At 36.0% G+C, this 12604-nt stretch overlaps 1 protein-coding gene across 2 annotated transcripts in view; it reads left to right on the top strand.

Annotated features, from left to right (window-relative positions):
- The window catches only part of LOC145670166 (nucleolar protein 9), a 77724-nt gene that overhangs the window by 46417 nt on the left and 18703 nt on the right, over window positions 1-12604 (top strand). For both annotated transcript variants that reach the window (XM_081738539.1, XM_081738538.1), the window contains exon 8: window positions 3352-3622. In XM_081738539.1, coding sequence (XP_081594665.1) covers window positions 3352-3622 — 271 coding nt within the window. The remainder of the gene's footprint in view (window positions 1-3351; window positions 3623-12604) is intronic.

Here is a 12604-nt window from a genome sequence, read left to right as displayed (position 1 = left end):
CATTGTAAGGTTGCGAAACATGGTTCCTTACTTACAAAAAAGAAGCAGACTGAAGGCATTTGAAAATAAAATCCAAGACGATTATTCAGAACCAAGAGGGACGGGAATGGGAAATAATGAAAACTTCATAACGAGGAGTTGCATGATTTGTTACTGTTTACCTAACATTGCTAGGGTCAATATGTCTAGGAGTTGAGGTGGATTGGCCATGTAGCCAGGACGGAAGAAACTTTGAACGCTTTCAAAATTCTAACTGAAAATCCTAGTGGAAGAAGACCGTTAGGAAAATGGAAGAACAATATTAAGATGGATCTCGCAGAAAAAGGAATACAAAGTAGAAACTGGATCCAGTTGGATAAGAACAGAAATCAAGGAAGAGCTTTTATGAATTCGGCATTGAACCTCTGAATTCTGTAAGTCATAGAGTTAGTTAGTTAGTTCGTTTATTTGTTTGTTATCCCTCCCATGGTACTGCTAATCTAGAAAAGTAAAACTATAACTGGGAACTGGACTTGAACAGATTAGAAGATTGTCTTGCGTTTTGCAGCTTTCCACCTTTTGCGATATTGTGACGTTTGGAAAGTGGTTAGTATAGTATTTCCATTATTCTGAATTTATTTCAATTTAATTTCATAAGCTTGTGGCGCCCAAACGATGCGTTTTATAAATTATGGATAGTCTAAGAAAAAAAATCCTGATCACTATAGAATTGGTAGAATAACTGCACCGTCCCGTTAGCGGTTGATGAGGTTCGAATTTCCACCTTCTAGCGATTTTTTAAAATTGTTTTTAAATAATTTAATTTTACGAAACTCGATTCGGTTCACTGATACAGCTGAGAACATAAAATGCACAATAGTTGCAGCATAAGTTTAGAAGAGTAAGTTCTACAAAATGAAGAGTCATTCTTCTTCAACATTCTACTAATAATTTTCCTAGGTCTCGTCTTATATGTCAGAGAAACGGGTACGAAGTTTATGTCGTCGTAACTGTCAGAATACCAAATTTCTTCATAATATAAAAAGTCTCGAAAACAACTGTTTTGTTAGAAGTTTAAATAGCATTTTTAAGTATAATAAAATACAGTGAAACATCTAAATAACGGACACTAATGGAACAGAGTCAAATCAAACCGTTGATCACGATCAAACCAAGCAGCTGATTGTAAAAGTAGGTTCTTGTAAGAATTAAATGGCCGCCACTTACCAAAATTGTCGTATTGTTTCTTGTTGTTGAGGGGAAAAAATGGAAGCAAACATTGCGAAGACTCGTAATGACGGAAAATGCCTGTTACTACTTTATATAAAGCCTTGTTGCGACTAATATCGAAAAAATTAATAGTAAAAATTTATAATATCGTAATTTTGCTCGTCGTATTTGTATGGGGAAAAGTTGGTCGTTGTTGCACGGAGAATTAAAGTTGCAAGTTGTCGAAAGATGCGGAGAAAAATATGCGGCGCGAAAAGAGATAAACAAACAGCGGAATTTGGACAGCTACACAACTTCACAACAGCTGTAATCCGCCGAATATACACCGAAATAAGTAAGACATATCGCTTGTATGTATACAACATATACGGTGCACAGAGTTGTAGTTGAGAAGCCTAGGAGAAAGAGAACTTTGGGTAAGCCTAGGAGAAAGAGACCTTTGGATATACCAAAAAAGTGGGTAGTTACAATCCAGAATGCAGAATATAATTCAATGGGGAAGTTTTATTTCTTTGATGATAAACTTTCAAGTTCCTTGACCCGTTCGTTGAATCTATTTGTTATGGAAATTTACCAAAACGTATTATAATTTTGTAATCACTAGCACCCACTTTGTTAATCTTCATCATAGACAATTGTGTATACACAGTTTGAATATTCCGATTCTTACTCTTGAGTTTAAATCCAATAAAAAGGAGGCAACATAAGTGGAGAAGGAAGGAAAACTAGGATCATTACTCCTTATGTTTTGTTTTAAAATAAAGAAATAAATTTAAAGTAAGTGGAGAGGTAGCTTTGATAAGAATTTATTCTGCAGAGCTGGAATGTTACCGGTAATGTGATCCTTCAAGCAGCGTAAAATTATCCTTTTAGGATTTATGGTAACAAAAGTTACCTTAACGTAGTGTTGTATTTAAACGCTTATGAAACTCATATAACATGTATTGAACCTTTTTTTTTTTATTTTTATTATTATTTATTGATCAGGTCAAGCATGGACCAAAGAACACCCCAGATGCGTTTTGGAACCGGATGGTCAACTTGGTGATGTCATTTCCTTGTTTTCTTAAGGCAAATTTCAAAAATTTTTCACGGACATGTGAGTGGTACCGTTCAAAAGGGAGCGTTATACTGAAGAAAATGACGTGTGAACCATGATCCTAAGCTAAATAGTAATATTGTAGGAAAATTTTATATTATGTATATAAATCTATATATCTAGATATTTTTTGATCTTGGGCCAAATTTTGAAAAATTCTCCCGTCCTTATTTTTCAAGATATCAGCTTGAAATTTTGTACACGCATTGTGTATACCTCTAAATATTTCTCAGGTGATTTTGAGATGTCTATGTCAACCCTAGCCTAAGCTAGAGTGGCTCAAATTTTCCAAAAAGGGTATTTTTCGGAAAATTTCCCGGATTTTCCCTAATTTCTCGTTTCTGGTGCATGATATGGGCATGCGAGTGATATCCTTTGAAAGGTTGCTTTATTCTAAAGAGAATAAGATATGAACCATTATCCTACGATAAATAGTAATGTTGTAGGAATTTTTTAGAATATCTTTATGGATCACCTTCAGAATAACCTTCAGATTTTCAAAAAATTTTCCGCCCTTTGTTTTCAGGATATAGGATTGAAATTTTGCACACGCATTGTGTACATAAGTACGTATTTTTGAAGTGATTTGCAGATCCCTACGTGAATCCAGGCCCGGGCCAGAGGGGCACAAAATTTTTGAAAAAATAATCAAAAAAAGACTTCTGATTTTCACATTTCTTGTGTGTAATACAAACAAACGAGTGGTACCGTTGAATAAGTTGCTGTATTCTTTAAAAAAAATAAATAAATAAAATAATAAAAAATAAAAAAAAAATAAAAATGAACCATGATCCTACGATATATAGTAAGGAGGCAGTATCTGCTTGACTGAAAGTCAAAAATTTTCCTTAAAAAGTGGAAATCCTAGAAGGGTAAAGAAGTCATAATGAAGACAGCGACAAGCCGGTCGCTGAACCGTCAATGGTGAAGATTAACGAAATGGGTACTTGAGTTAGTTATTAATATTTGACGTGCATTTTATCAGTGATTTGTTTCCTTGCGGTAGAGTCCATCCTAACTACGTGTTTATTTCTATTGAATAGGGACAGTATTTGCATCTAGCGTGTGCAAAGCATGGTTCAAGGAGTCTCGATGCAATTTGGAATGTCTGTAGTTTGAAGCAGAAGGTGTTGATCATGGATGAGCTAGGACCCAAGGAGAGCATATTGAATTCCAATCAATATGGATCAATCATTAGCGCCAAATACGCTGTCTCTTTATATCAACACAGGAAGAACGATTGGACGAATATGCAAGGAAAACAGCAGCAGAAAAGGAAGATGTTCGAAGACATCATTGGAGACTTAAAGAAAGGTAATGCTCGTCAGATAATCCCTTATATTTGCATAAGTAAACGGCATTGTTTTGTTCAAAACTATGTAAAACGTGTGATCTGACAATATTGACATTGAGTGTACAAAGTAGCCCTAAAAACCACCAGTGTTTCTATTTTCATATTGCACTCGTTTATTTGAACTTAATATTTCAATTTTCTGAAATTAGAATATATTGTTCTTCCAAATCTTGGAAAGTTATTTACCATTAAAATATGAAAATCGAAAATTACCAGAGCAGGAGGGGCTAATTCGTGGTCCGCGGTTTACTCGTCGAAGGGAAAGTCGTGAGAAGTGGCCCTCGATACTGTTTGTGTAGGTTACTCCTCTAGTGGGCTAGTAAACAGATAAGGAGAACGCCAATGGCTTCTGAATTAAAATGTAGCCCTCATGCAGGAAAAGATTGGCCAGCCCTGTTCTAGGAAGATACAAGTACTCAAAAATGTATTTTACACTCTTCTGGGTCACATGTTACTACATTCTGAAGCAAGAATTTAGCTATTTATAGCTTTTACGATTCTTCTTCCATTTAAGTGTAAAAATTTAGGTGATTATTGAAGAAAAGATATTAAAAAACAAAAGAAAAAAGTGCACGGATCTAGGCCATGGGGTATCTGTATTGAAATCTACGTAAGTTTTACGTATTACAGAAGTTTGGCCCACATTTATGGAAACGATTTTGTTTCCCCTACGCTGGGGTGTAAAGCCGTATTTCCACCAGTGGTTGTGCACGATATGAGACCCTGACTATAAACTATAGCCCGACACCGAAGTTTCTATTAGAGTAGGTTTCTGTTCAGAGAAATCTGATCAGGTTTGGACCACTCGCATCATCGCTGGATTCATCCTCGCAATCTTTCCACAAGCCAGTCAATGTACGTGGGCGACGTAAGTAAATCACTCACTTCAAACATCCAAAAGCACAAAAGTCCATTGTTGCAGCGTCGGTAGACTTGACAGGGATGTCTGAATATGGGATAGCATGAATTCCAGTTTCACGCGCTTTGCGGGCCATGTATTCCACAGTTACTCAAGCCGTGTGGATTGTCTTGATGATAATGGCGTGTTGTTAGTATGCGGCATTAATTTTCACATTTCGTGCTAGTCTATGCAGGGGAAGTTTCCCTGTATGGCAAAAACCTGCAACCACCGTGAAGCCACGGAGAAAACTTTTCGCGGCACGTGCGGACTCAATTGGCATGGTCCTTGGCATCCTTTGTATGATAGTAAATGGCTCGAACCTGCTTGGAGTTTGACAAATAGATCCAGGCCTCGTCTACATATTTCCATTTGTCACTCGCTAAATACCGTTCATAGAGCTGTTTGCAATGCACTCTGCGTCCCTGGATGTGTTTGGCTGTGAGTGTGTGTACACGTGGCTTATGCTTCACTTGCAGGCGTAAATCCTGGATGATTATCCTCTGCATAGTTGATTTTGGATCTTCTAACACTCCTGGTAATATCTCTTTGTGGCGGCGGATTCTCCTGGGTCACTAGCTTATGCACTTGTCGAACCACATCCATTATACGTTTGAGACGAAGGTGTTGTTTCCGTGCCACTGTGCGCACACCCGTTTAATGTGGCTGTACATTTTTTGTTGCGTTTGAGTACATTGGCAATACCCTTTTTGGAAATGGTTAAACCCTTGGACGAACACTGTTCCACAATTGCACTGTAACTGTATCCGATGTCGGAAAGAGTGGTGATGTACCCCTCCTAGAATGGGGTCACTTTTGAAGGCATTTTACACTCGGAGCACTTTACTTCCTGCTACCGAATTCTCCACACAACTGGTTTTTGATTGCTCTGCTGTGCATACTGTCTGTGCCGACCTTCTGTATTTACGTTAATCGTTCTCGAGTGTGTTAAACTACAGACGGACGAAAAACATGACAAATATGTTAACATTTCGTTATTTTATTGTGACATCAACGTTAAAAATGTGGGATGCAACTTTATATATATATATATAATTCACTGTTAAAATGTACAAATTCTACTTCACGATCTTTTAGAATTTTTCAGGCTTTATTTTGAGGTGTAAGGATTTAAAGGATAGTTTAAAATATTTGAAATATATTAAATAATTTGTATTTGTAATTTTATTTTATTTTATTTTATTTATTTAATAATCACCAGACACAGCTCAGAGACCATTTTATACTGGATATTTCACAACAACAGCAATAACAATGGAAAGGTTTTAGAAAGGTATTGGCCAGGACCTGTTTTTTTTATTTGAATCGATCCCGGCATTTGCCTGGTAGAACTGAAGGAAACCCTGGAAAATCCCAGTCAGGATGGTCGGCAGAAGGAATCGAACCCACGACTTTCCGAATGCGAAGCCAACGCTCTACCATTTGAGCTACTTCGCTCGGTTAAAGTATGTAAATATTTTTAACAATCCTATAGCTTTTGCACTTGAGGATAGATCCCGAAAAACTCTGAAAGGTCGTAAAGTAGAATTTATACATTTGTTGTTGTTGTTGCTTGTTGAAGTGTAGCGTTCCGTGGCAGCACCGAGGCCATATGAGGCGTGAATCTACAGCTTAAGATGGAATCGGAAAAGCGTAAGGCGTTCAAATTTGAATGTTATCCCATCGAGAATCTAATCCGGGACTCCATGCACCAAAAGTACGCGCTTTAGTCATTAGATTAGCGGGGAGGACAGTTTATATACATTTGAATGGTGAGTCGGACATGTTTCAATTTGATAGTAAAGAATCCCTTTGCAGTAAATTGAGTACAGGGTTAGCTACTCTAGTCGTGCATTAAATTCTATTGTGGTGCAGGTTTACTTCACAAGTGAAAAAAGTGCATTCAGGACAGTTAGTGAAATGCATCGATATACTTATCTATTCACAAAATGGATTAGTTAAAGGCAGATCCAGTAGGATGGCAACACGTAGTGTGAATGTACAGGGTGATCGAACATGACCTCCCACATTTTAAAGGCTAATAAAACAAAAAGTGTTACAGGTAGAAATATGTTTATTCAAAAATATAAGATGGTATTGATAAGAGTTGGTAATCACTTTGTTCTGATTTGAAATGAAACAGCTGAGAATACAGTTTGAAAATGATTTCTGAAGACTACAGTTTGTAATTGCTCAATATTCTCAGACATACGAGCATTATTAGGTCGATAAGATTATTTTTTTCAACACTGAGCCCGTTGATCGGAAATTCTCGATCCACTGCAAGTTGGTCTTACGAATAGCATATTTGAAGCGAGAAAATCTTTCCGGAGTAATCACAGAACTGCTGCTTTTAACGACTGCATTTGCGCTATCAGCCCCATACCAAAACATAATGGCAACTGAAAACAGTGGGAGAGTGGTGAGTGGAAGGATTGACCACTCCTCTCGCCCTTCCGCTAACAGCGCTACAGCAGATAAAGAAGTGGGGGGGTTTTATTGGGTATTATTGACAGTATAGCAGGGTTGGCAAAAACCATGGTTTTTATTAAAAAAACCAAAAAAACCGGTTTTTTTGGTTTAAACCAGTTTTTTTTTGGTTTAAACCAGGTTTTTATGGTTTAAATGATTTGCTCTATATATTCATATCATATATGGACAGAAATAAGTTTGTTTCGCCTTGATGTTATTATGCAACAACCGGGTTATGCTGGAAGGGGTCACATAAGCTTAAAGCGGAATAAAAACCGCTTCTCGAGTTACATCCGAGAGAAATTGTCCTCCATTTGAACTTGGAACCAGGACTAATTGGCCACAAATGCGATACGTCTGCCGACTCACTCACGAAGGAGTCCTGATAAAAAAAATACGTTGTACTGATCTTTACATGCCTCTTAATATAACTGTCAAGAGTCATTTCAGAAGGACAAAAAGATAAACAGTTGCACAAGTGAAACCATTACACAGAATTACATATGAACAATTTCAAAGTACTACGGAGTACAGAAGAACTAATTTAGTTCAAGTTAGTTAACAACGACTTTTATTGGTCCAAATTAAAGAAATACACCGACTTAATCTGCATATCAATAAGAAAAGTGAATAAAGATACGAATTATTTGAGTCCACTTTGGCTCAGACTCATTTATACATAAATAGATACCAAAGATACTTATTTCACTAAATGCCTCTCGTGGGGTCTGTATGACCCCCCCCCCCACACACACACAAAAGTACGGCATTTTCGATGTATTTTATCAATAGTGAACATTGAAACGAAACAATATTTAGAATTTTTCTTCGATTGCAATTACATAATAATAACAACTACAAAAAAATCACAAAATAAACATTTATAAACTTGTAAAAAAAAGTTGCTTTTGTAGTATAATCTTTTTGAGTAATGAATGGGAATTTAGGTCTGAATATAATACGAATAATATACGGGAGTGAAACGTGATAACTAGAGACCGGACGTTAGGCAAAATGCCTATTCTTTAATATTAAAGATATGATCAAAAATAACGTTTTAAAGTTTATATAAGGGGTTATAGTTTCGATTTAAGCCAATTTTATTTTGCCTATTTTGCCTATTTCGACCTTTACTGCCTAAATAATTACTTTAGTACCTAATGTTGCCTATTCTATGCATTTTCTTCAAAGTAAGCCTTCATTGGGAAAATATACTAGGAATGCAATGGATATACCCGATTGCAATGAAATGAGCTGAGCGAGCTTAAACTACGTAATCAGGAAGCGTTTTTCGGTGATTATTCCTCGATGGTACATCGGATTTTTGATTTCGACCTATGTTGTCACTCAGCACGACATACTCTATCAGCGTGCTAAGTTTGGTTGAGATCGGCCAAACGGTCTAGGAGGAAGCGTTTTTCGGTGATTATTCCTCGATGGTACATCGGATTTTTGATTTCGACCTATGTTGTCACTCAGCACGACATACTCTATCAGCGTGCTAAGTTTGGTTGAGATCGGCCAAACGGTCTAGGAGGAGTTCGCGGACAACCAAACGGCTAACCCGAGTATAAGAGCTTCGCTTCGCTCAGCTCAATAATTTATATAACATAAATAATACATACATATATACGTATATTAGGTGTTTGTAAACACAAGCACGTGGTACGTTAGAATATATACACAGGGTGAACTTCAAAGATGTGCACATACTTCCGAGGTGATTAATGATATCAAAAGAAGACAAAAAGTTCTCTTGAAGTTTGTCGAATTACGTGTCGTGTGCGAGTGATAATGGTGCCAACTTTTAATCGAAAATCGAATATTGACAATTGGACTGGAACAGATAGATGTGCACATACGTTGGGAGGTGATTCGTGACATGAAAAGAAGACAAAAAATCCTGTTGAATGTGGAATTCCGCGTCGTGTACGATTGACAGGGGTGCCAACTTGGAATGAAAATCGAATCCTGACAATTGGAACGGAACAGATAGATGTGCACATACGTTGGGAGGTGATTCGTGACATGAAAAGAAGACAAAAAGTCGTCTTGAATTCACGAATCACCTCCCAAAGTATGTACACACTTTTATGTCTCGCTCCAATTGTCAGGATTCGATTTTCGATTCCAAGTTGGCTCCCCTGTCACTCGTATACGACGCAGAATTGCACAACATGCAAGAGGACTTTTTGTATTCTTTTGATGTCACGAATCACCTCCCGAAGTATTGCACATCTTCAAGGTTCACCCAGTATATATGGAATGCATAGCAAACTTCGTTTTTACATATGCAATAAAAGAAGATATTGACAAAGAAGTATGCTTCTATATTCTTTGAGCATTATTTATGACTTGAATCTATTTTTAATGGTATTGAGTATTTAACTTCATTATTTCGAGCTACATTTTAGTGCCTATTTGACTGCCTATTTTTTAAATTTTTAGTGCCTATTTGCCTGCCTATTTTCTAGGTTTTTAGTGCCTAAACATCCGGTCTCTAGTGATAACCCACAAATGTGTGTTCATCAAGATTTTTCAAACACTTACACTATTACGAACATTTTTTTGTTTTTTGGTTTAAACCATGGTTTAAACCACCTTGGTTTAAACCAGCCAACCCTGCAGTATAGTATTGGCAATTGATGTGTCTTTCAAAACACTAGAGAACAGTAATTCAAATCAAAACAAAGTAATTATGAACTTTATTAATACCATTTTATATTTTCAAATAAACAAGTTTCTATCTATAAGACTTTTTGTTTTATTAACCTTTAAAATGTGGGAGATTGTATTGGGTCACCCTGTATTACGAAAACTTGTCTCTGGAAAAACTCTTCACCTTCACTAAAGAAATGCCAGAAGCTTATGTAAAACCTGTCCTAGATTCCTGATTGACCTTTCATCTAACACCCTATCACCAAGGTAACACATTGTCCTTAATTCCAGTGGTTACGATTCTTCAAACCTAATTTGGATCCTTCAGTAGATGCACTGCCCAGCTTTCTGTGTTCGTTAACCCAACTCCCTTTTTCGATTTGTATCAACAATCGCCGATACTCCTATATCGTTCACGTTTCCTGTCTACTTGTCCGAGAACATAAAACTCACCGGAATAGTACATTTGACCACACCTTCCACGTAAAATCCTTCCCGCAGACTCTTCCATGTCCTTCAGAAAGAGATAAGAAGACACATAACCATCGTATTCGCCTCTAGCCTTCCGGAACGTAACCGTCCATAATAGCCTAGCTCACTATACTCGCTTCGTTTTCTGTACATCTATTTTTAAGAAGTATCTTTTACCAAAACTCATTTATATTTCCCTGATTTTTTAAGAAGTTTAGTGTAATAAAACTCCTTTCTACTCTGATTTTTAAGAAGTTTGGTTTTCTAAAACTCCTTTTTACTCTTGATTCTTTAAAAGCTTAGTTTGCTAGAGCTCCTTTTTTCTCTGATTTTTAAGAAGTTTGGTTTACTAAAATTCCTTTTTACCCTGATTTTTAAAAGTTTAGTTTACTAAAACTCCTTTTTACTATGACTTTTAAGAAGTTTGGTTTACTAAAACTCTATTTTACCCTGATTTTTAAGAAGTTTGGTTTATTAAAACTCCTTTTTACTCTGATTTGTAAAAAGTTTGATTCTTAAGAAGCTTTCCAACGAGATATGAATCATTACCCTGTTATAATTACGAGTGTCACCAGAGCCCGCAACGTGACAGTCTACGATTTCGTTCAAATCCTTGCCCGGTGTATAAAAGTTAAAGACAATCAAAATTGGAAATTAAGTCACTGTATACTTTGCACTAATTGTTCTTTAAAACAAACAGAACTTACAATAGCAGATGAAAAAATACGGATCCGGTGATATAGTAATAAGATTGATACTAATAACGTTCCCAGAGAGGAAAGAAATATTCAGTTAAATAAACGCGCAGGAATAAGGTGAGCCACTCTTCTTATGAATATGTGCCGTATAACTTCTATAAGTAAATACTGAGAGAAGTAGTTCGAATAACGATAATTACAAAGCAAGACTGTTTTAAGTAATTATTAAACTTGAGAAATAAATTACCAGAAAATGGTGAAAACATGATCGCACACACCTACAAGAAGTATTACAAGACTTTCGCTAAATACTTCATCAGATAAGGAGAGGAAGAGAAAAATATGAAAGAATACGGAAGTAGTTACGAAGCGTTCAGATGAACGGTACCATACCGGATTTAAGGGTCACATGATGACGTAGTCAGACTGAAAATAAGATAGTTTGCAGGCGGAAGATACGGGTGAATCATTATGAACAACAAAATGTAATAAAATTGAAAAAAAAAAAAAAAAAAAAAAAAACTTATGCATAATAATAACTAAAATATTGGGAGATAATGTAGATTAAAAAGTACAAAGTAAAGAAATAGCAAAAATAAAAAGGAGCGGTGTCACGTGTAGTCTATGTAAGATAGTGTGGTTTGTATGGCGTGACATTTTCTCAATATTAAAACCATTTCTGGTTTTAGTGGAGAGATTAGAGTGGAGGTGTAATACATTCTTGGGATGTTTAATTGATTGCAGAGAACAACTTCTCGGTATACATTATCGAGTTTCAGTAAACCAAACTCTTTTTTACCCTGATCTTTAAAAAGTTTAGTTTACTAAAATTCCTTTTCACCCAGATTTTTAAGAAGTTTGGTTTACTAAAACTCCTTTTTTCTCTGATTTTTAAGAAGTTTGGTTTACGAAAACTCCTTTTTACCCTGATTTTTAAGAAGTTTGGTATACCAAAACTCCTGTATATAGTTATTCTGTCCATGTGTTTGTCCGTCCGGGAAACAAAAAAGTCTCAAGAACTACTGGATGGATCAGCATCAATATTGGCCAGGGTATAGAGAATCAAAAGTTAGAAATTGAACGTTGATCACTATAGAGCAAAATCGTAATAGATAACGAGAAGTTTTTCTGTAAAATTGATAAGCGTCCCAAGAATACATTTTATCTCTTTTCTTTATTCTATAATAAAACCGGAAGTGATAGAAAACCACTACAACTTCCGGTTTCAATATTCATTTACATAGAAGAAAAACGATAAGAAATGGCAAGAAGCAATTTTTTGGGAATCGATGAAGCGTTCGAAGAATAGGTACCATCTCTCTTAACCCTCTATTCAAACCGGAAGTGAGAGATCAATCGCTTCCGGTTGTAGCGGTGATTACTATAGAATAAAAACGATAATATATACCGAGAAGTTGTTCTCTGCAATCAATTAAACGTCCCAAGAATGTATTACACCACCACTCTAATCTCTCTATCAAAACCAGAAATGATACCGCTTCTGGTTTCAATATTGAGAAAATGTCACGTCATATAAACCAAACTCTCTTATATGGTGTACACGTAACATCGCTACTCGTTATTTTTGCCATTTCTTTACTTCATACTTTTCAATCTGCATTGTCTCCCAATATTTTAGTTATTATTATTATTCGTAAGTTATCACCATTTTTTACAATCTTATTACTTTTTGTTCATACTGATTCACCCGTACAAATAGCTTTATCTTCCACCTGCAAACTAAC

Source organism: Thermobia domestica, chromosome 2 (genome assembly GCF_964235325.1).
Source record: "Thermobia domestica chromosome 2, izTheDome1.hap1.1, whole genome shotgun sequence".
Lineage (NCBI taxonomy): Eukaryota > Metazoa > Arthropoda > Insecta > Zygentoma > Lepismatidae > Thermobia > Thermobia domestica.
Note: the sequence above shows the minus strand (reverse complement) of the source record. Positions and strands in the feature narration are given on the sequence as shown.